General features: G+C 39.4%; 1 protein-coding gene across 1 annotated transcript; it reads left to right on the top strand.

The window, feature by feature from the left end:
• Positions 1-27,793, top strand: LOC140944349 (polycystin family receptor for egg jelly-like). Its single transcript, XM_073393515.1, has 18 exons — positions 1-169; positions 1,322-1,495; positions 5,880-6,002; positions 7,117-7,239; positions 9,263-9,385; positions 11,794-11,916; positions 12,517-12,645; positions 12,944-13,646; positions 14,003-14,579; positions 14,941-15,156; positions 15,867-16,004; positions 16,373-16,591; positions 17,095-17,319; positions 18,021-18,749; positions 19,740-19,976; positions 20,597-21,907; positions 24,524-24,689; positions 26,250-27,793. The coding sequence occupies exons 1-18, from the start codon at positions 1-3 to the stop codon at positions 27,701-27,703; spliced, it is 6,939 nt and encodes a 2,312-aa protein (XP_073249616.1). The 3' UTR covers positions 27,704-27,793.

Genomic DNA, 27,793 nt, shown 5'->3' with positions numbered 1-27,793 from the left:
ATGAATTCAGTGTTCAAAAGTTCGAAGTCAGCGTGCGAAATACAAGAGGAAAACTTACCGACTGTTTTGAGTTCCATAAGTGAAGGCTTCTTAAATGACAAAACCCACAAAGTATCAGATTTCAAAGCACGTGGTTTCTTGGTAGCTACGGATTACGTGCGCAGCGGTAGTAAGATATAATAAACCCTTAAGAGCGCTAACCTTCAGCTTTAAATGTAGTTACGTCATGCTAACGTCATTGATGACGTAAGTAATATGTCATTAACCAGCTAACTGGGATGACGACGGCCACGTGTTCTGTTGCGCCATCTGTCCCGAATATCGGTCACACGTCATAACACCCACGTGACTAATGAACACATCAATCACTTGATCTCTTAGCTTTGGTGACTTTCTATTTCCTGTGATCGAGGTAGTAATTAGGGAACTCAGTATATGGCTACCAATACTGTACAATCTAGTATATAGCGGAGAAAACAAAATGATGTATAGCCTTTTTTCATACAAAAAAGAGCTGATTATTAAAACCGACTTTTGTTTTTATTTCATTTTGTTCTTTTTCTTTTTCACCGTTCTCCTCATTTTCTAAACTCCGCACTCCGCACTCCACACTCCGGGCGACAAGAGGAACCCGCAATCCCAATCTCCAGGTTGTTATTACGCATGCGTCGCATGTATGTAGCCAGCATTCGTTTGGACTTTCACTAAGAATGAATGGGATGCACAGAACGCAATTTTATCACGCGTGTTTGGACCTTCCATCTCCGTAATCTGATCACGCGTGTTTTGACTATCTGTCACGTGAAACTTACGCAAAGCTCAGCGATGGAGAAAAGGCGTTTTGACCATCGATCGTTGTCGCCGGCACTCCGTAACCTTTGGTTATTACTATTTTAGTATTTGTTGCTCAGCGTATACGTCCAACTAATGGGCTTTTTAAAGTGGTTTGATGTTTTCATACGTTAGTTAGACTGTTAACTTGCATGGTCGTAAATCAACTGTCCCGGTGAGTTGTGTTCGCCAAGTAGTTTTCTTTCTGTTACGCCGGAAAAGAAAAGAAGTTTGATTTGTAGCAGTTTTTACGAGAATTAAGTCAAATTGTCTTAAATTGTTCCGCACCTGACTAGATTTAAACATGTCAAAATTAATCCGTGTTTCGTTTTTGCGCCTTGTTTGGCCTTTTTTTGCTCTCCCTTTGAAAACACCTGCCTAACAGGACTATGAAGGCTTATTTCACGTGTTCTTCTACCCTAATACGGTAAAATGCGCTAGATTCGCGCAAATAAACTTAAATGGTTGATTTCTTTTCCCTTGTCTCCAGCTACCCCCACGCCATCGACTGATTGTAATGGACAGCCGAGAACTGTGTCTGGGCAATGTTGCAGTATACCTTTTACTTACAATGGAGTGGTGTATAACTCTTGCACTGAGGCCAATCATGGCAGTCCCTGGTGTTCCTTGGATCCTGTTTATGGAGGAAACTGGGAAAATTGCGGTAAGTTTTGATGAAATGGTTCCTTATTTATCTTAACCATGTCGTTCACTGTGTTCTAAAATCCCCTTATTCAATGTTTGATTGTAATTCTAATTTGTACAGGTAATCACATGATTTCGAGTGCAATTTGGAATAAATAAGCACGAGTAAATTTTTTCAAAGGCTAACAAAATTGCACGAGCCCGTAGGGCGAGTGCAATTTGTGGTCTTTGAAAAAATTTACGAGTGCTTATTTATTCCAAATTGCACGAGAAAAATCATGTGATTACTTATTAATAATATTCATGAAAAAATTGCGAGATAGCTTTAAAATCTCTTTAATAGGGAGTCAACCCGCGTAAACTAAGCGCAAAAATAGATTATTCAAATGCTGCAAATACCATCACACGTGCACTCAAAACAACATTTTGCTCCATGTTTTTAAAGTTTGCAAGCTGCAGAAACGGGCTGAACAGTTCATGGAATTGTTCAATGTGTTTGAAATAAAGATTCTGGGTTATTAACTCGAGTTTACCGCTCTTCCAGAGAATTTCTTCTTCCTCCTCTGATACTTGCCAAGCTTTGTTTGGGTGCTTATCACAGCCAGCCAAGCGAAGCTATTTCGCTTTTTCCTCCAACACCTCTTTGGACGAACTAAAACTCGGTCACCTACAATGGACAGGGTGCAGCCTTTGTTCTTTAAGTGTCTATCAAGCGACGCCTTCATTACTTTAAGGCTTTCTGGTTCATAATCTTTAAAACCCTTTTTGTACTGTTTACTTCAGCGTAGAAATGCTCGAGCAAAGTGTTAAGCTCAGCCGGCTCATAATTTTCTATGTCATCAGTAATTTCCTTACCTACGCACCAATTCTTCCAGAAAGAGAGCCAAAAACCAGTGCTTTTCGCAGTGTTTTCGTTTTTAGAGCAGTTTTTCAGCTCCTCTACAGTTGTTTCGGTCGTAAAAGCAAATGTGCTGCAATCGCCAACCATTGCGGTTTTTGCTCGAAACTGGTCCGGAGCGGATCCAAATTTTGCGCCATTTAGATGGCGCATTTGATTGGCTCTCAGTGAGTTCCTTTGTTTATTAGCCAATCAGAATGTCACATTTGCTACTCTTTTCTGCACTCAATTACCTTTCTTCTGCACTGTGTTACCTACAAACTGCATTCCTGTTAGCCAATCACAATCGAGAAATGTTTTCATTTATATTATTAAAAATTTAATAACATCTGTAAACCTCAAGCATGCTAGTCTGGCCAGCCAAAATATTGTTTGAAAAAAAAATCAATACACGTTGTCATCAACTTTGCAGTAGTCTTTGAACTTCTCGTTTTTTCAGCCCAACATCTCGCCCCATGTATTAAAAAGGGAATCCAAGACGTTCTGGGATTCTGGATTCCACGGCGTCGGTTCTGGATTCCAGGTACTGGATCCGGATACTTTGTCAGTGGAACTTAGATTCAGGATTTTGAATTCCAATTGAAAGCGGAATTTCGGATTCCTTGAGCTGTATTCCTGATTACAAACCACAGGATTCTGGATTCCAAAGCAAAAACTTGTGGGATTCCAGTTTCCGCAAATAAAACTTTCTTGGATTCCGGAATCCGGATTCCCTTACATGAGACAAAACATCTTCCATTTGTTCACTATAAATCCGTTTTTTTCACAAATGGCCCATTAAAAAGCCTGCATGGAATTAACAGTTACAATAAATTTGATTAAATATTACTAAATTATTTGTAATACTATAATTCTACCTGGCGTTATGAAAACCGGGTTGGCAAACATTTTGTAATTTTTCGCAACTTCCCTTGTCTACTAGGTTGACAAATGTTTACTGTGTTGTTTGCTTATGTCGTTTTTTTTGGGCTTGTTTTGTGGCTAGGGATTTGTGTAGAAGTGGATGTAGACAGAATTACTATCTTACCCCCCCCCCCGATTTTTTTCCCTACCCACAATTCTTTTTTTAACACAAGCGCCTAAAGCTGGTTTCGGTGCCGTTTAGCAGTTTAGTTTTATATATTGGTCACCTTGAGAAAAGTTTCCCGGAGAGCATCATGTAAAGCTCTGAGATGGGACAAAGTTATTACGATTCGCAGAGTCTGCTTCGTCCAATATCGTATCATATTCTCGTTTCATTTGGCTAAACGGATCAGTCACCCTGATCCGGGCTGAGACAGAAAGGTACGATATTGTTCGCTTTTCTAGGATGACCACTAAGTCTTTGGCCTCGGGAACAGGCTCTTAGGAGTCAAATGAATTAGGTGTGAGCAAAATTGCTAGTGAACTCTGACCCGGGCTAAGACTTTTTTTCTCGTGTGAAAACAAGGCTAAGGTGATCCGCCGACCGTGTGACTCTACATCTAGGAACTTTGATAAGACGAGTGTAAGAGAAAATTCCAGAGGTGTTTATCTGGCAGTAGGCTGAGTTTTTCCGAGTTTGATGATAATTCGCGTATGTTAAACGTGAGAAGATTGTCCGTGGTTGTGGATAGTCTTATCAGTGCCGCGAATGTGTGTGATTGTGTGGTTTCCGCATGGTGTTGACAGGTATGTAATCGCGTGGTTGAACTGCGGTTTCGCCAAAATATTCTGTGCCAGCCATTAATATTGTTTCGTTGGTGTCTAGCTTAGTTAATTGTACCTTGGAAAAGTAACTCTCCACTCAGGAAAATTGAATCTAGGTCTAGTTTCAGCGGGCTCTAATGGCATTGCACCATAGACCAGTTTTTGCAGATAAGAAGGTGATAATTTGTGTACCATGTTTGAGTCAGTTTGTTGTCTATTCCATGCGGAATCCTGTTGTTTATCTGACCGCTAAAAAGGTGGTGTTTTGCTAATTATTTATGTCGTTATGTACAGGGTGTTTGAAAAGTTCGTTCCGATTGTAAATTGTATTTTGCGCGTAGAATATAATGCTTCCTTAGGCACGGCAAATGTTAACTGATTCAGGTAGGAAATTTATCTAAAGAACCGTTCAAAGCAATTTCAAACTAAAATTTGAAGAAATTATGATATTTTTTAAAGTTTTTCCCCAAATGTGCACGTACGCGAATTTTTTCCCGCCATATTTTTCCTACCCATTTTGTAGGTTTTCTATTTTCGTTTTTGGGCGTTTTCTTTTGTTTTCTCTACTCTTTCACGAAAATGAAGGCGTACACTGTTTGTGCTAGAGCTCAGGCATCTATTTTTACGGTACTCTGTCCATTTAGTCAAAGAAATTGTCAAATTGTTGAAGAAGTCAGAACGATGAGAGAACAAGTGGACAACTTTCTGAGGACCAGCGCCAGGCGCTGAATATAGTTCGAGAGGGACATGATATCTTTATAACAGGCCAGGGTAGTATTTTTTCAGCAGGGTAGGGTGGCTTTGGGCAAATGATGTAACGGTCCCCAGAAAGTTCACCTCAGGACTCCCGGGATGGAATTTTTTGTAGAGTGCTCAGGTCTCATTTTCTTGGCCGCGCGTTGATCTGGCTCGGCTGCTTCGGCGAGCATATTCTCGGTCTGTTTGAATTATATCCTTCGAGTTTGTCAAAGTCTGTGGGATTCGTTTGTCTATCTGGGAAAGCTTCATTGGTTTCTATGTCTGCTGCTATCCTATTTCTTTCGATCCTCGCATGTTTATTTCCGTCGGAGTTCGAATTTCGTGGAAAAAGTTGTGTTGAATGAGAGCATGTCGGCGAAAATGGCATCTCTTGTCTCCTACCTTGTATATTATTATTGTGTATAGAGTGAATTTGAACAAATTACTGCAAATTATCACGAAACTTCGTTGGAGCAATAAGGACAACAACAATTAACTGCAGAGTAAGTTTCATTGATCTTTATTGAGTATTTCCTAGAAATTTTAGGATGGTATTTTTTACCCCATACAAACACGGTAATTTTACTGGAACCGTACTGTGGTACTATCACAGAGCCTTGGTTACCTGTGCTAGGGACCACTAACTTACTGCCCGGTGTCAGATAAACGCTTTTAATCGCCCTTTGAATGAGTTTTGTTGTTTTAAATTACATTACGGAACGGCCCCTGTAGATCCGTGTCGCCCGCAAAATCGCGGGTCTCATGACTATTTGTGCGCTCACAAAGGAAGCCGACGCATGTCGCGACCTTTGATTCAAGACCCAAGTGTTAGGGTATTGTTTCCACGATACAAAGGTAATTTAACTTAAAAAAATCTATAAATCGAAGCTTTCGCGCTACATAAATATTTTGAATTCATAAGATATTTTAAATCTCTCCACCCCAAAACACACCATGTTTTCCTTTTTGCGATGAGATATCTAAACAGTCGTGTAAAACTGCCCCAGCGAAAAATCTGCTTGAGCACTTACCCAATTTTTGTACCCATTTCATGTTGTGCTCATACAACTTGTCTCAACAAGCTATGGTATATTCTCAGATGTTGACGAATGTGTAGATGGGACTCACAACTGCGACTCAAACGCTCTGTGTAGCAACAGCGTTGGCTCGTTCACATGTGCCTGTTTCCAAGGATACTCAGGAAGTGGGACAGTCTGTTCTGGTAAGTTAAAGGGTTAACAATGTCCTAGTGATCAGGTGATCATATTGGCCTCATAGACGTTGTACGTGTGATGGAGTCCGTGTTGTATCAAATTGCAGTATGGGACTGTTTTGGGAACAAAATTCCTACATAACAACAATCTGATTGGTTTGCAGGAAGCGGCTGTGCCTCCCCAAACAATCCCGCAATGCAATTCGACACATTGCCGACCCAGTCTCTCGCACAACCTTAACAAAAACTAAAAAGCACTTAATTTGGGTGTTAATTATTTCGGCACTTAAGTACTAATTAGTAAACTATTATTACGTCTTGTACTGGAGACGGGACGTCATCCGAGTCATGCGGAGGTCTAGCCGTTTACGGGGCAAAGGCAATACCTTCATTTCTCAGTTATTTTAAGACCGTTTGGATTGGTCCCGCCCTGGGAATCAATGCTAGTCCTCCCGCTCTTCAGCCAATTGTTCTACCGACTGAGCTAATACAGCGACCGACTGAGCCAATACAGCGTCGGTTCAAAAATATCAATTGAATATTCACCTAAGACTACTGAGGAAAAGAAACCACCCTTTCAAAAGTGTTCAGTTAAGACACCACCTAGGATTTAAGATTGAAAATGTAACTAAAAGTTAATAGTAACTGCCTTGTCTTATCTTGGTATTTGAAATCTGAACTGAGATTAGCTAGATTAGTTGCACCGCCACGTTTAAGAAAAGGCATTGTTTCATCGAGGTGTCAATCTATGTTTCACTATAATAATTATGACGATAGGTTTTGTTGGTATTGATTATTAATATGTCATGATTAAGAGCCTTAAAGGCTTCATAAAATCCGTTTCATTTGTTTCTATAGCTTAAATAACACGAAATGTGATTAGATATTTCTGTTCATGGTATTTTCAAAACTCCATTTCATGGCCATAACCATCAACCATCCAAATCATCCATCCAATGACCATCAACTGGCGTGATGCAACTCCCTTTGACTCTGAAGACAATTAACGCACAGAAACGTCAGTCATGCACTGTCAAAAACAGTTCTTTCATGGACTACGCTCACTCGGACGGTCACACGCCAAACCTTTCACAGTTTTACCATTTTTTTTGTGTTGTAACAGATATTGATGAGTGCACAACAAATGCGCACAACTGTCACTTAGATGCGACGTGTAGCAATACAGGTGGTTCATTCACTTGTAGCTGTAATCAAGGTTACTCCGGGGATGGAAAACAGTGCGACGGTATGTTTGTAATCTTAGTATCAAGAAAACGGAAGATTCCATGTTAACCCTGGTGTTGCGGGAAGGGGAGAATTGTGTGGCGGGGTGGTGGTTGCCAAGCGAATATTAAGGTTTTTCTTCGTTATTTCAAAAATGACGTTCTGCAATCGTATCTTTTTTACTTATCGGTAACCCTTTTTGCATATTAGGTAAACGAAGCGCACAAATGAAAAACGACTTTTAAAAACAAATTTTAACTTTTACTTTTTTAACAAATTTTAACTAGCTTTTGACTGTTGGATTGTAAATGTTGCTTCGAATAATTTTAGTTTACCTCCTAAAATAAACATTTCAATTAACTGTTCTGTCTTTCGTTTAAACAACATTTAGCCTGTTTTTGTTTTCTATAGTATATTCCAAACCCGATAATAGCGGAGTGTTCGCGCGTGCGGCGGAGCCCCATTGCTAAGATAAATTTGTAACCTGTGAGAGCAAGAAAATTCGTTTATGACGTAGCGTACGAACGCCGACCGTCCGTTCACCCACTGCATGTAGGCCGATGCCAAATTTAAAGTTATTATGGCGGGAAAGCGTATGGCCACCCACGTCTTGTGAAGCAGACACGACTAAAGAGTCAATAAAGACGAGAACGGAAAGCGGAAAATGTTTCCGTATCCGTGTTGTCTAAAGTATTAAGCTTAGATTAATTGTCATGTCCGCAAATGTGGAATATAGAGAAAGAGAATTGAAGACAGAGAAAAAGAGAAATTAGGGCGAGAGGCCAGCAAACTCAACGCCGGAGATATAGAGCTAGAGCTAGAGAGAAAAAACAAAGGAGACAGACATTTTTTTTGGAGGAACAACATGAAATTTGTAGCAGCGGTGAGAAAATGAGCAATGCTAGCGGCAACCGGGGTGAAAAGAACGATAGTGAAAGAAAAAACAAAAAACAAAAAAAACAAAACAAAACAAAACAAAAACGCGTACGACTTTTCCTCTATAAATCGTGTAACGAGGAAGTTTCTGGAAGTTTCACGTTGTAGTCGTGCAAAACAACGACAAAGAAATGGACGTAAAAAGTGTGCTGCACTTGTAAAGTTGCTTTTTCTACTAATTAGACCTATTGTTGTGTTTTCACCGTTCTCGTTGCCTTCGCCGCTTAGCATTACAGGATTTGATATTTTGTTTGAACAAACCATAAATACTATCAAGAGCTTCGCTTTAGCCCTTACTAAATCTGTATATTACAGTGTGTCCAATTAACCTTATAAAATATAGGTAGTGTAGGTGGGCCCTGGGTTATTTGTTTGGGAAGAATTTGTTTTCCAGGCCTAATCTATTGTGATCAAGAGCTATTGATTATGGCTCTTGACTCACCGAAGATGATTGTTAATTTTTGGGTGCATATATAAGACTATTAAGTCGATGTAAGCTTTGCTTCTGACTGTTTGCAAATAATTTTTCTCTAAAATCACTAAGCCTTTCCCTTAAAAGTCATATGAATGTGGCCTAATGTGTTTGATTTAAATTATAGATTTATTAATGGGAGCTTGGGTTTTAGCCCTGGCTTAATATATATATATATATATATATATATAAGTTTTATCATGTCAGATGCAAAAGTATTGAAACCTCGATCTTTAATGTAAACGGAAACAGCTTACCGGACCCGTTAATTATAGGGACCTTCGAGAAAGGGGCCCCAGGACCCATCTCACTTGTAGACCAAAATAAGGCCCGCAAGGCTAAAACAAACAGTGCTCATGACTGTCACGCAGAAGCAGTCTGTAGCAATACAGATGGTTCATTCACTTGCAGTTGTAACCAAGGATAAACATTCTCAATTTCTGTATAAACTTTATACTTTCAGTTTTAAATCTCTCCACCCCACAGCACACCATGTTTTTCTTTTTGCAAGGAGATGTCTAAACAGTCGTGTAAAACTGCCCCAGCAAACAATCTGCTTAAGCACTTACCCAATTTTTGTACCTATTTCATGTTGAGCTCATACAACTTGTCTCAATAAGTTATGGTATATCCTCAGATGTTGACGAATGTCAGGATGGGACTCACAACTGCGACTCAAACGCTCTGTGTAACAACAGCGTTGGTTCGTTCATATGTGCCTGTTTCCAAGGATACTCAGGAAGTGGGACAGTCTGTTCTGGTAAGTTAAAGGGTTAGCAATGTCCTAGTGATCATGTGATCATATTGGCCTCATAGAGGTGGTACGTGTGATGGAGTCGGTGTTGTATCAAATTGCATTATAGGACTGTTTTGGGAACAAAACTCCCACATAACAACAATCTGATTGGTTTGCAGCAAGCGACAGTGCCTCCCCAAACAGTCCCGCGATGCAACTCGACACATGGCCGACTCAGTCTCTCCCACAACCTTAACAAAAACTAAAAAGCACTTAATTTGGGTGTTAATTGTTTAGGCATTAATTAAAAGTACTAATTAGTAAACTATTATTACGTCTTGTAGGGACGTCATCCGAACCACGCTGAGGTCTAGCCGTTTACGGGGCAAAAGCAATACCTTTATTTCTCAGTTATTTTAAGACCGTTTGGATTGGTCCCGCCCTAGGAATCGATGCTAGTCTTCCCGCTCTGCAGCCAATTGTTCTACCGACTGAGCTAATACAGCGTCGGTTCAAAGATATCAATTGAATATTCACCTAAGACTACTGAGGAAAAGAAACCACCCTTTCAAAAGTGTTCAGTTATGACACCACCTAGGATTTAAGATTGAAAATGTAGCTAAAGGTTAATAGTAACTGCCTTGTCTTATCTTGGTATTTGAAATCTGAACTGAGATTAACTAGATTAGTTGCACCGTCACGTTTAAAAAAAGACAATGTTTCATCGAGGTGTCAATCTATGTTTCACCATAATAATTATGAAGATAGGTTTTGTTGGTATTGATTATTAATATGTCATGATTAAGAGCCTTTAAGGCTTTATAAAATCCGTTTCATTTGTTTCTATAGCTAACACTTACTAACTCCATTTCATGGCCATAACCATCAACCATCAAAATCAACCATCCAATGACCATCAACTGGCGTGATGCAACTCCCTTTGACTCTGAAGACAACTAATGCACAGAAACGACAGTCATGCACTGTCAAAAACAGTTCTTTCATGGACTACGCTCACTCGGACGGTCACACGCCAAACCTTTCACAGTTTTACCATTTTTTTTGTGTCGTAACAGATATTGATGAATGCACAACAAATGCGCACGACTGTCACTTAGATGCGACGTGCAGCAATACAGGTGGTTCATTCACTTGTAGCTGTAATCAAGGTTACTCCGGGGATGGAAAACAGTGCGACGGTATGTTTGTAATATTAATATCAAGAAAACGGAAGATTCCATGTTAACCCTGGTGTTACGGGAAGGGGAGAATTGTGTGGCGGAGTGGTGGTTTTCAAGCGAATATTAAGTTTTTTCGTCGATATTCAAAAACAATGAGACGTTCTTCAATTGTATCTTTTTTACTTATCGGTGACGCTTTTTGCATGTTATCACCGAGGCCGATAAATTAAATTTAAATATTGCAAACTCCTCATTACATCACTATATCTGAATAAGAAAATACATTTACATCCTGCAAATAACACCAATGAAATGACATATATGAAATAAAATGTTTGCTACTAGAGTTAACTGAATTTAGACCAAGGCAATTTCTTTCCAAACGCTTTGACCTTAGCTCGAACAGCTGCGAGGTTTGAAGTGTGGACTCCCTCCTGAAGAAGGGTATTATATACAAAAATAGCAGATGGAAAAAAGGAAAATTTACATTCATCAGTTCGCGCAGGGAGGTGATTAAGTTTCATGACCTGAAAGCGTTTTGTTTGAGAGACTTCGAGAGGTCTACACCGTTAAGATTCTTGAAGGCCTTAAACATAATTTTTAGTCGGTGACACTTGCCACGCGTAGAAAATAATGGCCAATCTCGGGCAGCCAGCATACAAGACTGCTCTGAAGTTGCGGTAATAATCGCTAACGAAGAGGATAGCTCTCCTCAGTGCTTTTTTCAGACCCTCTTTTCTGTTCGTGTCTTCCTCAGTAAGATTTTAGCAACATTAGTTGGTTTTTTTTATAGTAACGACATATGACTTCATAAGTGCTATGATTCTTTGACATTTTTTAAGCAAAAAGGAATATGTGAATCAGCAGCAAAGCTGCAAAATGTTTGATTAACACATACTTTATAACTAAACTGAATTTGCAATAAAACGGCAACCAGGAAGACAATACTGTACGACACCATATAGAACAATACAATAGAACATAACACAGCTCAATTTACTTATGAAAAAGGCTGCTTTTACACATCTAAGGTCAAAGGTCCAAGGATGGAGATATGGAGAACTATCCTGAAAAGGAATTATCATTGAAAAAAGAGTCTTTTTTAATCACCGCATCGGGAATGTCTTAGACATCATTTTGTAATATGCAGATTCAAATACATCCTAGTTTTTAATCCACGCCGGCTATCTTTGAAAAGTGTTAAAGGTAATTAGTATTTTGTTAGATATTAACATATGCTTTCCCACACAGATATAGACGAATGCGCATCTGGGACACATAACTGTGACGCAAACGCTCAGTGCAATAACACAATTGGTTCTTTTACATGCAACTGTTTTCAAGGATATTCAGGAAACGGTGTGGAATGTTCTGGTACGTTTGTTGGCGCATGAGCACTTTATATACTTGTCCGAGATGACAAGCGCCTCCTTCATTTAAGGGTAATATCTTATTTCAATCAAATATACTATTATACTCTATCAAGAAATTATTGTGCAAGCTCTGCAAACTGAACACTACTGGACGTCAAACCGCAGATATGAACGACCAATGGATCTGCGTTTGCCTCATCAGGCTACATCGTGACAAGTACTGAAAGCATAAAACACCTATATTGATCTATAACTTCGATCATGAATAACGCGCGGGCAGATCATGACAATTCCGCCTTTCCATAAGAAGTTTTTTCAAATGTTTTATACGTCTGAATGTATAAAGTTAAATCAAATGCAACCACACTCGGCACCATTATCAAATTTCAAAACTCTAGATAGTGGCTTTAAAAATCAAGTTTCTAAAGCCGACTTTCTGCTGTTTGGATATCTGATGTTTTTTTCACTGTTAAAAGTATGTAATTCAAAGAAAATGTCGACAAAATGTTAGAGTCACTTGTTCAAATGTTGGAAAGGATAGCAACCGTTCTCACTTCGTGAACTATAAATAGGGTCCAGTCCCTTTGTTTTTTAATTTTAGATATCGATGAATGCTCAGCAGTAAGTCACAATTGTCATGGAGTGGCAAACTGTCACAACACAATCGGCTCATTCACTTGCAGTTGTCGCAGCGACTACACTGGGGATGGTCTTGTCTGCGAACCTGTAGGTAAGGAGTTGTAGTGTATAATGGTATTTTGTGATTTATAAAATGAATCATAACTGTCAGATTCCACCTATATATTCAGTTCTATTATGATTATCTGTAGTCAGAGATCACAGATAAAGTGAAAATGTGGTACGAGAAAAAAAAAGGGCAAACAAGCCAAAAGACTGTGCGTCAGTGATTTTCTTACTTTATTTTGTCTTTTTTTTTTTCACGGGACAGCCACGTGGAACAAATTTTGTTTCCTGTTAACAACAGGGAAAATTAATAGCTCCACATGTTTTCATTTTCTAATTAACAGGGGACTTCACCGTGGTCATCGTAGATATGTCCAAGGACAAATATAACGCTACTGTTGTCCAGCGATCTGTTCAAAGTGTGCAACAAGCACTGATTGAAGGTTTACCAGAAAATGCGCCAGTGTTGCAAAGTGTGTTGCAATGGCGTCTGGTGAGTGAAGCTGAATTAGCAGCTTCAGAGTCAGCAGAAGGAACCTTAGAAAGAGAAGGAAGCAGTGAATGGATTATAAATAGGAGATCTATACCTGTGGGAATCTACCAAGTCAAGTTCACTGCGTCTTTTCAAATTGGAGATTCAAGTGCTCCACAGACTATTCAGGCGTTCAACTTCGGTTTTATTGAGGTTATTACTGCACCTCTACGAGCCATCATTGACGGTGGCAGCAGTGTTCGTTGGGGATCAGCAGAAACTGTTACAGTGGATGGTTCACTAAGCTACGACGGAGACATTGGCCCTGGTAATCATGATGGAGTCGAATTTACTTGGTACTGCCGTGAGGCAATTGAAAATGGTTCAGTGAACAATGATTGTTTTGGTGCCTTTGTTGATGGAGCAAATGCCCTCGCAGTTAGTATTGACACCAGTGTACTTGATATAGGAAAGACGTATGTCTTATGTTTAAATGTGTCCAAACATGTGAGGAGTGCCTTTGCTGAGATGACTTTTGAGATAGCAGCCGGAGAGATACCTCAAGTAAAACTGAGGTAAATGTGATAATGTAATTGATCAGGACGCTGTAAACGCCTTGAATACAACAGTAAGTCAAGCAGCCGAAATATTGTCTAAAGAAAGTCTTTGACACTACATTTTTATTTTAATGATATATGGCCAATTCAGTTAATTGGCTTTGCTTGTCTTGGAAAAAATTATTGAAATGAATAAAGAATTAAATAGACTAATTGAAAACAGATATAGTAGTAACAATAAAAAGAGGCAAAATATTTTCGAGAGATGCAAATCATCCTTATCGCTCAGTTTCATGCTACCTCTGAAATAATTGTTTTAACAGGCTGAAAACGAAACGTAACTACGTTTGATATCAAATTTATTTTGTTTAAAGGTGCTTTGTAGACTGTGGAACCATAGTCTCGGCTTCAAACAAGCTTCGAGTGACATCGGAATGCTCCAATGCTCCTTGCGATGATTCAGTCTACCAATGGCGGCTACAAAAGAAAAATGATACAACGAATACACTGGAAGATGTTACTATTTTCCCCAATATGACTTCAACAGCATTAAATGCGAGTAACATGATATTCAAGAAGGACGTATTGCCCTCAAACACAAAATTTACTCTAAAGCTGATTGTGACTTCGCGATCAGGGTCACAAGGGTTTGGTGTATTGGATTTTGAGACCGCTGGAGCGCCACACAGCGGGCATTGCACGCCATCGGTCAGCGAAGGCGTCGCACTTGAGACAGAGTTCATCTTTGAGTGTTTGAATTGGGAAGATAAAAGTAAGCCTTTAAGCTATGAATTTCGCGTTGGAGACGATCCAATTTCTTATGGAAACTCTCCAAAGTCTGTTCCAACGGTGTTACCAAGTGGAAAACCAGAAGATCAACACAGAGTGCAAATAACGATTATTGTTAAAAACTTTGTTGGTGTGGTAGTTACAGAGACAGTGTTTGTTAAGGTACTAACACAGTTGTTACTTATATTTTTAGGCTTTTAACTCTTAATATTTCCCCCCATAATCGAAAACAGAGAGAATCGGTACATTTGCGACAACTTACGCCATGTTCTTATTTCCCGAAACTCGGCACATTCCTTTGAGCGGTAGCTCTGCTTGACAAACCGAAATATGAAGGAAACCACTATAAGGTTGTTATGGATCAGGTCTTGGCTATGCCGAAAGAGCATATAGCCGCTACGCACATTAAAAAATAAATTGCAATATTACAGTAACAAGAAAATATATGTTATGCCCAGCAAAGGTGTAGGACACGAACCGCTAAGCCGCAATATGAAAAAACGCATTGCTTATCCTTTTACAGGTTAAGCCATCCTCCAAATTTAACCCCTGCTATACACCAATAGACGAAGTATCCAATATGCTAAATGCCCTTATCGCGGTGAAGGACTGTAAGTTGGATGAACTTTTAAGAAAAGGTGAAATCAGCCAGGCTTCACAGCTTGCATTAACTGTCTTGAAGACAGCCAATGAGACGCCAGATTGTGGAAAAGGCTTAAGCATAGAAGTAAAAACTTCGGTAAGTAAAATAATGGAATTGATAAAGGTTTTTACCTTTTAAGAAGGATGAAGGATGTCACTGGGCACTCATTGCATGGATCACGACGAGGCTTGAGAAATCTGAGAATTGATAAAATGCGTACAGGGCACTTTAGTAGCAGAATTTATCATTAGTACAACAAAAATATTCCCTTGGAATGGCTATTAGTAGCTCTGATTTAAGCAGTGTAATTGGGCAGTAAGAGTCATCGTGAGCGACACGTCCTCCGATGTGGGCACTACACAGTCCCTTCTAACGATGCTGATAGAAGGCTTTAGTAAGATTATGCTTTCATGTTCAAGTAGTATGACAGGGATGTTTTACTCCTTTTTTTCCTAAGGAAACTCATTAAATTATAGTAGAAACCCCTTATCAGTTTTTCCTTGCGGAAATATAAAAATGCGGTGGAATGGCATGAAGATAAGGTCATGTGCTATTTTTAGGTGGCTTATCCAGTTTGACACGTTTTTTTTTTTTTGCACTGTACACTTGCTCCTAATGCAATGCAACGCAGGAGGTGAACATTGTGCCATTTCTCTGTTTAATGAGTCAAGAGGGTTAGTTGGGTAGTCAAAAATGATGCTTATATGCACCGAGCTTGCAAAATTTATTGAAGCACTTTTTAGTTTGACATTAACACGTTATCTCCTTGATTGTTAACTTCATGTAACGCCTTTGAACGGTACCAGATTTCGACCACATTAGTGGAGAAATTCACATCAATAAACCCAGAGACCCTGCAAATGTCTCGAACGATCATGGCGGTAGTCAAAGTGGCGACTGGAGAACAAGGAGAGCAGACATGCGATGACTGCAGTGGCGCCATGGTAACCAGCACATTGCTTAAGTAATAAGACATATAAAAATTACTATAGAATCGTACAAAAAATTGCATTCTGTGTTGTGGGCTAATAAACTCGAAAATCAATTACTGTTTCTTAGACATTATACAAATAGTTTGAGGTATATTATTTATTCCTGGACGCATTTGCAAAGAATATTTTGTTATAAATAGAAAACAGTGAACACTTTCATAAATTAAAAGTTTATCGCTGCAGAAGTGTATCCTTTGATCCCGCATCCAATCAGTTTAATCCAATCCTTTTTAAAATCTTAGTTTTCCTTCTTTGTCTTTCTGAACCAACAACGTGGCAAAATCGTAATTCGTTGAACTAATAAATATTTATTATTTCAGAATAAAGTAACAGAACTGACAGTGAAAACAACCGGCCTACTTTTGTCGGCTCTAAATGACCTAGAGCAGCCTTTCAGTGCTGAGTTAGATGAAGCAGCAACGAGTGTCACAAGCTGCCTTAACAATGTACTACAATCTGCATCCGGCCGAACGAACGGAGCAGCAGCGAAAGCTATGGCACGTGATAAGGTTGAGAATGTTAGAAAATACAACGTTCCCGTTAGTGTGGACACTCAATTATTTCCTAATTTTTTTTTAAATTTCCATGCTACGTTGTCAAATTTGAAGCTATATTGAAAAAACGTTGAATTCAAGACTTCCACGAATCTGTCAAAGGAAGTTCAGGACTAAAGTTACCATATCGAAACCTGAATCGTTAGTGTTCACCGTGAGGAGCCCCCAACCCCAGTCCTCTGCTCAGGCATTCTATTATTGTTTGCTTGAAAGCCTCTCTATGGAGCCCTTTCACAATATGTGCCAAATAAATCTGACAAAGATGTACTATTCTGGATATTCTGAAAGTTACTTCAAATATTGATGCTAATTGAAGCTATTTAAATCCATGACCCGTAAAAAAAGTTTTTTTTAAATGTCCATTTTTTAACGGCGGAGCGCCACACTTTAAGATTTGTTATGTATGGAAATGTTTTAGCCAATTAAAGGTTGTGTGTTACATTTTGTAGCCAGGATTCTATTTTAACTTATTTCTTTTGTGACTGCAGGAGAACGTACTAAGAGCCTCGAAAAATTTAAATGCTATGAACGATGGGTTTTTTGTTCGCCTTGTTCCTTCCGAAAGTATGATCATTAAAACTGCAAATCTGGCTTCATCCCTTAAGAAGGTCTCTCCAAAGGATGTTAATGGACTTAGTATGGAAGAAGGACCATCAAAGTTTCAGCTGCCAAGAAACCTGGGAGAAATGGGCACCGATAACGTAAATGCAAAGGTAAGGGACTTTTTGTTCCTTTGAAGAACGTCGGCCTATTTATGGTTCGAGAACCGCGCATATAAACGTTCCAGGTCTTTTTTGGTACCACTTTAAAACCCTAAAAACAGATTGGAATAACTGAAAACCCTGAAATTATGTTTCAGTTTTATTTAAGACTAGTCTACTACTATACCTGAGCTTAAACCAACCTAAGCTACATGTGTATAAGTGTGGGACTTTGGTTTTAAATTGCTGGGATCGAGACGGATTGCAACTTGAAAAAGTTTGGCCAACGTTTTAGAATTAAACTTCTTCCTCGTAAACTGCCCTGAAACGATAACTATTTTCACTTTGATAGAGTCATTTGATAGCTTTCTTTAGAGTTCCAAGTTTGGGAAAAGGTGACTGAGCATACTTACTGATGAGTTCAGCTCAGCTTTGACCAATAAATGTAGAATTTACCATAATATAGCTCTTTTAAAGATGTTTATGATGAATTAGTAAAATTAATCTTGCTTGTCAACCTGAATATCGCATCCTCATTGGCCGACAGCTATGTTCCGTAAGAGAATAAATGGAATGATGGCGCAATTTGTTTTTCCTCTTTCTGCTAATTATAGGCAGGGAAAGTGGCTGCTTTTTTATTGGATGAAAAATTAACCGGTTGTAGGCCTATCTGTACATATATACATCAGTCACGATTTTTCTATTTTACGCAGATGCTGACATTGAAGTTTAACCCTTACACCTGGGACAACAGCAGCAATGCGATTCAGTCTCCAGTAACCAGCCTCGAACTTCAAAGTAATAATGGGACAAAAATAAACGTATCGAACCTTAAAGAAGACATCGTAATAGTGATACCAATTTTAGAGTCACCGACAAACAATACAACCAACAGCGATGCACCTGAACATTTCTTTTTAAAGCCAAATAAAATGACCATCCGCAGCTACTACGCGGAACTTGCGGACGTCCCAGTGACCATAAAGATGGGTATTACGGAAATAGGTGTCTTTGTCACGGAAGTGTTTGTTAAGTTTGGATTAAGGCCCACAGTTGACAATCACGATCACAATTTTACCCAAGAGTTTAAATTAATGTGTGAAAACCAACCAGATGGCAAAAACATCAGCTTGTCCTGTCTTCCAGAGGAAACATCTATGATTGTGGTGCCATCAAAACGAGGTCTGCTTTATGTCGGAATTCTTTTCTTGGGTGCTACAAATGCCAGTGAACACTCCAGAGAAAAAAGATCTTGTTTCGGCCACGGTCGTCAAAGGCGCTCCTGTGTTGGCTTCAAAGATCCACCGCCAAAGGGTTTCACTAAAACGGTTACTCCGCGGTACAACCCTTCGACGGATGTTAACTATACAATGACTATTACTCAATCAAGCTGTTTGTATTGGTCTGAAGATAGGAGCAAGTGGATATCTGATGGTTGCAAGGTAACCTAAAGTTCTTGACGCGCCTATGCACTTGAAACACTCGCCCTTCCCTCGGCCTGGGTCTCCAAGGTTAATTTCTTCTTCGTAAAAAATGATGTAATATTAACTTGACCACCCTACCATCTTTGGGACTCTGGGAGTCCTTATTGCTCTAGGAAACCCCGATTGAACCCAGGGAGGGCAGGGTGGGTACACGGTTACTTCTCAGTATTACAAACGCGTGCTACAATCTTGGACAAAAATGTTAAGAAAATGGACATTGCCATGTCTAGTTTCAAGATAAAGTTCTTGAAAACACTAACAACTACAAATACTCCCCCTGCCCCCATAAAAAAATAGTGTTGAAATCTGGCTGGAATATTACTAGTCTCACTTACAGCCGTTTTTGTCTCGTTAAATACGCTCCTCCCCAAAGTGGAACGAGGTTCAAATTTGAGCAGCCTTTTGTTGGGGAGGAGCGTTGCGTGACGGGACAAAAACGGCTGCGGGGAAGATAAGATCATTTCTCATTCCGAATGAACAACTATGATCAGGGTGGGGCGAGGGGAGGGGCCATAACGGTACCAAATACGTGAGATAGGCGTTCTGTGGAAAAGAAAGTACAAAATTCCTAACAATTTTTGTCCAAGATTGTAGCTAAATAAAACTGTAAAATGCGAACCTAGGGTTTGGTTCAGCATTCTGCTCAATTTTTAAATCTTGACATTAACAGATTTTGTCAATTTTAAAAATGTCACCGCACAAAAGTAAGAAAAATAAAAATATTATTGCTTCTTCCTTTAACTTATCTCCGCCTTTCAATGATGCGATATAGCATATTACTAACATTACACATTCAAACTGTTTGCTTTTGAACAGCATTGAGGAGCCTGAAGCAAAAATGAGGCAATCAGTGCTAACTCGTTTCCCTATACATTCTTTTTGTCTCATCTTCCAAATCTTTTTCCTTCTCCTTTGCATTGTTGCTAATAACTGAGTCTTCTTTCGTAGGTTGATCCCAGGTCGAATATCACCCATCTCATTTGCCGTTGTAATCACCTTACCTCCTTCGGGGGTAACTTTATTCAAGCACCAAATCCAATAGACTTTGACAAAGTTTTCTCAGAGTTTGCAAACCTTGCTGAGAGTGGTAACATTTCCGTACTGGTGACCATTGCTTGTGCGTTTCTTCTTTACTTTGTTGTACTAGTTTTTGCGAGGAAAGCGGATAAAAGAGATGAAAACAAGGTATGTGTGAAAATAAATGTACTATCTGTAGGGTATCTAGTGACACTCTAGCCTCATCTGCAGGCATTTGGTCGCGGTGTTAACACCAAGGCCGTGTCCAGACTAAATAGTTGTCGCTTACCGATCATTTTCTCATCGTTTTCGACCGTCCAAAAGTGGCCTTCGAAAACACACGTCTAACTATAATTTCTCGTACCCAGGCCATTCAACGAGGCGCGGAGTATTACTCAATGCGTATCCTCCAATAGCTCCATACTTTTTTAAGATTGCAAACGCGATCACCCAAATTTAGAAACTGGAGATCGCGACTGAAAAGACGCATATGTATGCAGACCCTTTGGTATATACATGTGATGAAGTTAAACTGTTGCATGACCGAACATGACCTAGCACGGTTACATAATATTAAAACCAAGTTTCGCCGTTTATTTCAGTGGGAGAAAAGGTTTAATATTTTGATCCGCTACGCTGTGGCGGTTCTATGGGTCTATTAAAATTACTCGTTTCTCGCCCTACACTATTTGTAGTTTTGTTTGATCAACAGTTTTTGTCTCGCCAGTAAGATTCAATTTGATTACATCAGCGTCATGTTATAACGAAATTTTGCTTCAACATGTTAGATATGCCCTCCAAAGCGTGTACCCATTGTGGAAGAAGGGACCTATTATTACGACATGGTAATTTGCACAGGCGTTTGGAAAAATTCGGGTACAACAGCAAACGTGACAATCAGTATTAAAGGTGACTTAGATGAGCACAATCACATTCCACTGCGTAGGAAAGACGAGTCAAGTGATCTGTTTGCACGAGGAGGTATAAACGGATTTGTTTTGATCACTGATGAATCATTGGGAACGTTGAAAGAAATAACCTTAGAACATGACAACTCAGGGCGCGGCCCTTCTTGGTTTGTGGAAACAGTGACAATCCGAGACAGACAAAAAGAAGAGCAATGGACCTTCCCAATAAACAGATGGCTTGCGGTAGAAAAAGGTGATGGTTTAACAGAAGCTACCGTAAAGCATGGAAATTTGGGTTCCTTCTCAGATCAAGTTCGCAGCCGTTTCGGCAGAAAAATTGCAGACAGTCACTTGTGGATGTCTGTCTTTGGCAAGGCCTGTAGCAGCTCGTTTACTCGTGTGCAAAGAGCTTCATGCTGCCTTTCAGTTCTCTTCAGCGCCATGATTGCCAATGCTATGTTCTATAACATTGGTGGGGAATCAGAGGGTGCTATTTACATTGGACCCTTCAAGGTTTCGTTGAGACAAATCGTTGTTGGTGTGCAAAGTGGACTGATAGTTGCACCTGTAAATGTAGTCATTGTTTTGCTCTTTAAATCAAGCAAGCCGAGGAATACAAAAGCAGACAAATATCGGGAAGTGGATCACGCCCGAGAACTCATCGACAGAGTAAAAGACGATGGTTGCATGTTGCCTCACTTTTGCGTATACCTAGCATGGTTGCTTTGTTTTGCTACAACTCTTACTGCAGCAACCTTCACTTTATTTTACAGCTTAATGTGGGGCAAAGAAGTTGCAGAGCAATGGCTCTCCTCTATTTTGATTTCAAATGGTCAGGACATCTTCATTGTACAGCCGACAAAGGTCATGTTGGCCGTGGTGATGGTGTCATTGCTTGTAACGAGAACCAAGGGCGGCAGTGAAGATTCTGATACAGAGAATGAAGAAGATGTTAACTTGAATGACATAGATCTATTTTCTGATGATCCTAAACAGCGTTTTAAGTGCGCAAGGTTAGGAGTCATGCGTGAACGAGCCATAAAAGAACTTAAGTTGGCGAGCACGATGAAAGAAATTGTTGTTCATTTGATATTTGTGTTTTTCTTGGCGATAGTGTGTTATGGAAATAAGAATAGTAATCGCTTTATGATGACTACCACTCTGATGAATCCTTTTGCAAAGTTTGAAACGGTAAGGCCTTATTAGTGAAGTCATATGTGACCCTCCACAGGATTTTAATGCTAAAGGTGAAAGCACGCTCACGACACGCTTTCACTTTAAACAAAAGAATTTATTTTAACACGCTTTAGCACGCTTGCAATCTTGCCTCATTAGCAATACCTTTTGTTTCAGAGGACACGCTTGAGACAATTAAGCGTGAGCAAGTCGAACAAAAGAGCGTGTTAAAGTTTTCAAACAAAAGCTCCGTGCGAAAAGGCACAACAGTGTACGCAAAAGCACGCAAGGCGTGTTATCTATAAGCTAAATAAATTTCCTCTACAAAAAGGAACCGTAAATGATTATGAACGGCACCCTTTTTTGGTAACTATCGAGAAAGAAAAAGTTATACCTCAGCGATCGCAGCGATAGTATCTGATTGAAAAAACGTTGTCGCTTAAAAAGTATAAACAGTGAACGGTGGAACCTACTGGATTTATGGGTAGAACTATATTAGCACTGCAAAATCAAAGCTCTTTCCAGAAATGTTTACTGACGAAGCTGTGCAAAGGTTATCTTAACTTTCCTTAATTTAAAACACATTTGCAATTTTCTCAGAAACAGTGATCTTTCGGACTTAAGTCACTTTCTTGCCGATCGTAACAATCGCTATCAAATAGAAATCATCAAGTGCCAGGATCGCTAAATTGTATTTATTTTTCTTCTTCTTATTTTTTTTATCGATTGCAAGGATCGTACTGATCAAATGAAAACCAGCCTGCTTTTCTAGATGTACCAAAATTCCAAAACGGTTTCAATGTTGCTTAATTGATCCGGCCGGCAATAACACAAAAAGCGAAACCGGTGAACGCAGCGACGGAAACATGGAAAAACCGGCTTACCAGGATGTACCCGCTATCGGAAACACGTTTGCCTCTGTGTTTCTCGAAACGGGGTCTAGTATTCTACAGTGTTTTTAGTTTACAGATTCTTTTTGTGTCCTGTGAAGAACAGGAGAGATACAGTACACGTTTACAGCGCTTGATTCGTCTTAGCATAGCGTAACGAGATATCTTCACATAAATTATGTTTGATAGCGCTTCGTTCGTCAGGGGCAGCTAACGGCGATTTCCTCCTAAATACATCCTAGGACAACTTCAGTCTTTTCGAAATTACAAGGGCTTCAGCAATATGTTTCCAAAAAATTTAAAGTTTTAGGAAAGTGAGAATTTTATCGTATTTTCGGTTCCGAAAATTTTAGGATTCCTTTCTCTACGAAAAATAGCTTAACCTGGGGAGTGAAATGGAAAGAATTAAACTTCAGAAAATCTTAAGGAATTTATTAGATAAGCTTCGAAGATTGTACATGCATGGCACGGTCATCTAGAAATGTTTAGCCTTCCTCAACCTATGGAAAATTCTAGGCAGTTTTCGTTTCTCCGATTTAATTACCTTCGTTCGTCTCAGCATGGCTTAAAGAAATATAACTAATTTATTCAACTTCATTTCCTGTGCATTACTGCTAATAAATATTCCGGTGGATAACTATAATTTTCAGGCGACATAACTCCACTGCCTCGCATGAGATAGCAGGCAACTTTGCGATTCCGGTCAACACCCGACAGCCGGAGGAATTGGTGTTACGATCAAATTCCAAAACAGTCTCAATTGGTATATTTGATTCACTTCGACCAGTTATCAATGCTGATTAAATCCGCTGAAAACCCAAGCCATTTTTATCATCTCAGCAGTTTTAGTAATCAAGCGTGTTCAGCGTGTCTTACCCAAACTGCACGCTAAGCGTGCTATAATTCGCACAGTTACCGTGACATATGGCACGCTACAAAAAAACAAAAGGTCTAGCGTGTTAAATTTACCAAAACAAAGGCAAGTGTGTCCGTCTTTGTTTTTTCAATTTAATATGCGCATATCCGTGATCTACGGCACGCTAAGCGTGTCGTGCAAGCGTGTCGTGAGCGTGCTTTCACCTTTAGCATCAAATTCCTGTGGAGGGTCACATATATAAGGGAGAAGCTGGAATAATTTTAGTTGTAACTTTAAATTTTCAGCGTTGTTTTTAGACATAAAACCTGATTTATGCTATCAAGTTTAAAACACAAGGCGAACGTTGTGTCTTCAAATCTGTAAAACTTCAACTGGGAGTTTATAGATTGGATTCAAAGACTTCTGTCATTAGATAGTGCCAATTTAATTTTAAACGCTGAAAAATTATCCATGATTGTTCAGAATGACAGACACGGATTATCACTGATGTGGTATTTTTTTTAGGAGTTATTGATGAGATTTTTCAAATGTAGTTATACATTAAATTTTTTTAGTTTATGTTTGCGCATCTGCGTCCGTTAGTTTTAGTACCGGTTTAAAATTTCACGTCGGTGTTACATGTTTCTCCGGTGGTCACGTTTACAGGAGGTTTCCTGACTTTTGTCGCCGCGTGAACTAAGCGTTGGCGTTCCCTCTGTCGTATTTTCAGGACAGTTCTTTCAGAACCATCGCATTTCATTGGACTACCGTCAATTCCATACCTTTTGGACCAGCATTATGTTTCCGTTCTATAGAGATGTCCGTCATATAGAGGCGTCCTTTCAATGGTTGACTGTATAAACAGCGGCACTCTTATTATTTCAGGTGACTGGAAGGTACAGACTATGGGGTTGGATGAGACAAGAGTTCCTTCCAAATATTTACAGCCATCCGTGGTACAATGGACGTCAAGAGAAAGATGTGTATGTTGAAAACAAGGTGTCCTTACTGGTCGGTATGCCATGGATGAGGCAACTCAGAGTCAAAAAGAGTAAGCTTTATGATTTGGAATTTGCAAAACCTAATATTAAATCGACAAAAATTCTTTTTCTTATGCCCTACAAAAGTTAGTTAAGCAAACTGGTTATAAAAGGCGGCAAACAAGAAAAATGCCCAATCGGAATAAGTTAATGCCACTTTTTTTTTTTATCAGGGTGATAGAGATTCAGTTGAAGACGTTGTGCACCTTTAAGTCTGGGAAAAAATATAGCAAAAGAGTCTGCGGGGCTTCATAACTATTCCACTCTATTAACTATGTGCAATATCATGATAAAACATCAAAATTACCAGGACCTTTCTAAAAGGAGAAGACAACGAACAGTTTCACTGCTGATTTTTATGCCGCTCCTTTACAAACCACTTTTTACTATTCGGTTATCCTTGAAATGATTGATACGTTAACTAGGTATTACGTGCATTCCATAAAGTCAAAATTACGGAAAGGCCGAGAAATAGATGGTCTCCACTCACGCGGAAATTTATTAGAACATGCAAATTTATTAGAACAAAAGAAAGCGCTTTCATAAGAAAAGTGTGCAATTCCCACGGGATTAGTTTGGGACACCAATATGGTCGCCGTGACTTCATGTGAAACACTCTTTAGATCGTTTTCACTCAAGTGGGTTAGCAGCTATGCAAATTTCTTGGAACAAAAAAGTTTTTACATAAGAAAAGAGTTCAATCCCCATATAGGATTTTTTCGATAGACAATGGTAGCATTCCTTTTGACCCATCAAAATCTGGATTTTGCGATCCAAAATTTTTTTCCGTTCCATTAAGGACTAAACCAATGTAATGTTCCAATCTGAACGATCCACTTCCGCACTTGGATCGTTCAGATTGGTATCTCAATCTGGTTTCAGATATTTATTCCACTTAACGAAACTGTTTTTCGATTGCAAGGCCGTGCTCGTTTATCGATAAACACGGTGGGTCAAGGTTAGTTCGAACAAAAGTTATTTACACTCCTTCTTTGTTCTATGCCACTAAAAGATTGTAGTATATGAAACTCAAGTTCCCCAGTAACTCAAAATCTATAGGGAGGCCAAAACGCTTGCATTTTCTCACCGTAAAACCACAGTGTCCAAGGTCTGTGTGTGTGTGTGTGTTTAGAACGCGCTTCTCAGCACTTGAGAATTCGTAATTCCAGATAATTTTAAGTTTACGAGTCCCAGTATGAACCACCACTAGTTAAAGAGCAATTTTTCTTTCCATTTTTCGACGAGAAGACGCTTAATTTAGCGGAAAAAAAATAAACGATGTGTTGAAATTGAGAAGAAGATCAGAGCAGCAGGTAGCTACTGTATGGATCAATCTTATTTCAGACTTTTGTTCCGGCTAGCAGGAAATCTAAACAATCTGGATTGTCTAAATCCGAAAAAAGTTTGGCTAAAAGGAATGCAACTAAAGTAACGTGACCGCCATTTCGTTGTTTTGTACACAAATATGGTCGCCGTGTCGTTATGTGAAAACGATCTATTCAGTTGTCTTAGGCCAGTCAAATGTAATGCTAAAAAAATGATAGAAAAACTGTTGTATATTTTAATTTTAGGTTCTTGCAAATCATTAGCAGTGCTTTTCCCAGACTGCCTCTACGATTACACAAGTGAAGGTGAGGACACCACAACACTGAGTCTTCCTGGATGGAAACGACTCCCTTACAATACTTCATGGCCAAAGGCCCTTCAACTGTGTCCCAAGCCTTGGCGTTATCGCACAAGTGAAGAACTAGACAATGGTCGGATAATGGGGACCTACAATACATATGAAGGAGGTGGCTATGTCGCTGTCTTGGGATACGACGTTGAAACTGGCCGAAGTGTCCTTGGCGAAACATTCGGTCATGGATGGGTTGATCGCCAGACGCGAGCAGTGATATTAGAGTTCGCAGTTTTCAACGTTAACACAAATCTTCTCAGCATTGCCACGTACTTTTACGAGGTTCTTTCCACTGGTGCTGCTTACACAACAAGAACGGTTGAAACGCTCGACTTACAAAGCACTGAATCAGGGGCTCAAATGTTCTTCTTAATCTGCCAGTTCCTTTTCATGGCCATGGTGTGTTATTACCTCATCATGATGTTTTACAACTTCCACCGTCGCCGCCTTAGCTTTTTCAAGTCAGTATGGAACATGGTCGATTTTTTCATGATCATATTCTCAGTATTGGCGGTACTGTTTTACGTGATCCGTTCGAAAACTCTTCTAAAAAGCATCAAATCTATCCAAAACAATCCATATGATATCGTACATTTTCACTCCTCCTTGACTTGGGCTAGTTGGGAAAATGTTGCTAATGCCTGTGCTATTTTTATGGTAACACTTAAACTTTTAAATCTGATTCGATTTAATCCTTATGTAATCTACTTGTTTTCATCCTTCCGTCAGTCGGTAGGCTATCAGCTGTCTTACGTTTTTATTTTCCTGGTATTGTTTAATGGGTTTATTATATCAGGAAAACAATTTTTTGGTCACACTGTCCTTGAATACTCTAGTTATTTGCGAGCAGTGATTTCTCAGTTTGAATTCCTTCTGGGAAAAGCTGTCCCACTTGATGATTTAAGACGTGAACACCAAATTCTTGGACCCTTATTCGTTTTCATATACATGACAATAATGACAATTGTCCTTATGAATATGTTAGTTTCGATTCTTAACGAGTCATACATCGATGCTAAAACATACGTAGAGGAAAGTGCTGAAGAACTTGAAATAGCGCGCTTTATTTCGGAAAGATTTGAAGAAATGTTAAGGGGCAACAGGAAGCGACCAGAATTCAAGCTATATTGCGACGAAGCAACATATTTCAACATGTGCCAGTCAGAGGCGGAGCCTAACTGTTTAAACTCTAAAAGTATAATCAAGTGTACAGAAGACAGACTTAAAATGGTCGAGAAACGACTCTCTGCTCTCACTGGAAAAGCAGAAAAGATGACTGATGATAATGAACTGGAGGAAACTGAGTTTCTCAACCTCCTCCAGTTAGTGGCCAATCATGGTGGCTAGAATGAAGCTAGCAGTATTTTAGGTTTTTTTCTTGTTTTAATGTTCCCTGCTATGATGTTGTCTTACCGTACTCAAAAATTCTGGTATTCG

This window comes from Porites lutea, chromosome 7 (genome assembly GCF_958299795.1).
Source record: "Porites lutea chromosome 7, jaPorLute2.1, whole genome shotgun sequence".
NCBI classification, from domain to species: Eukaryota; Metazoa; Cnidaria; class Anthozoa; order Scleractinia; family Poritidae; genus Porites; species Porites lutea.
Note: the sequence above shows the minus strand (reverse complement) of the source record. Positions and strands in the feature narration are given on the sequence as shown.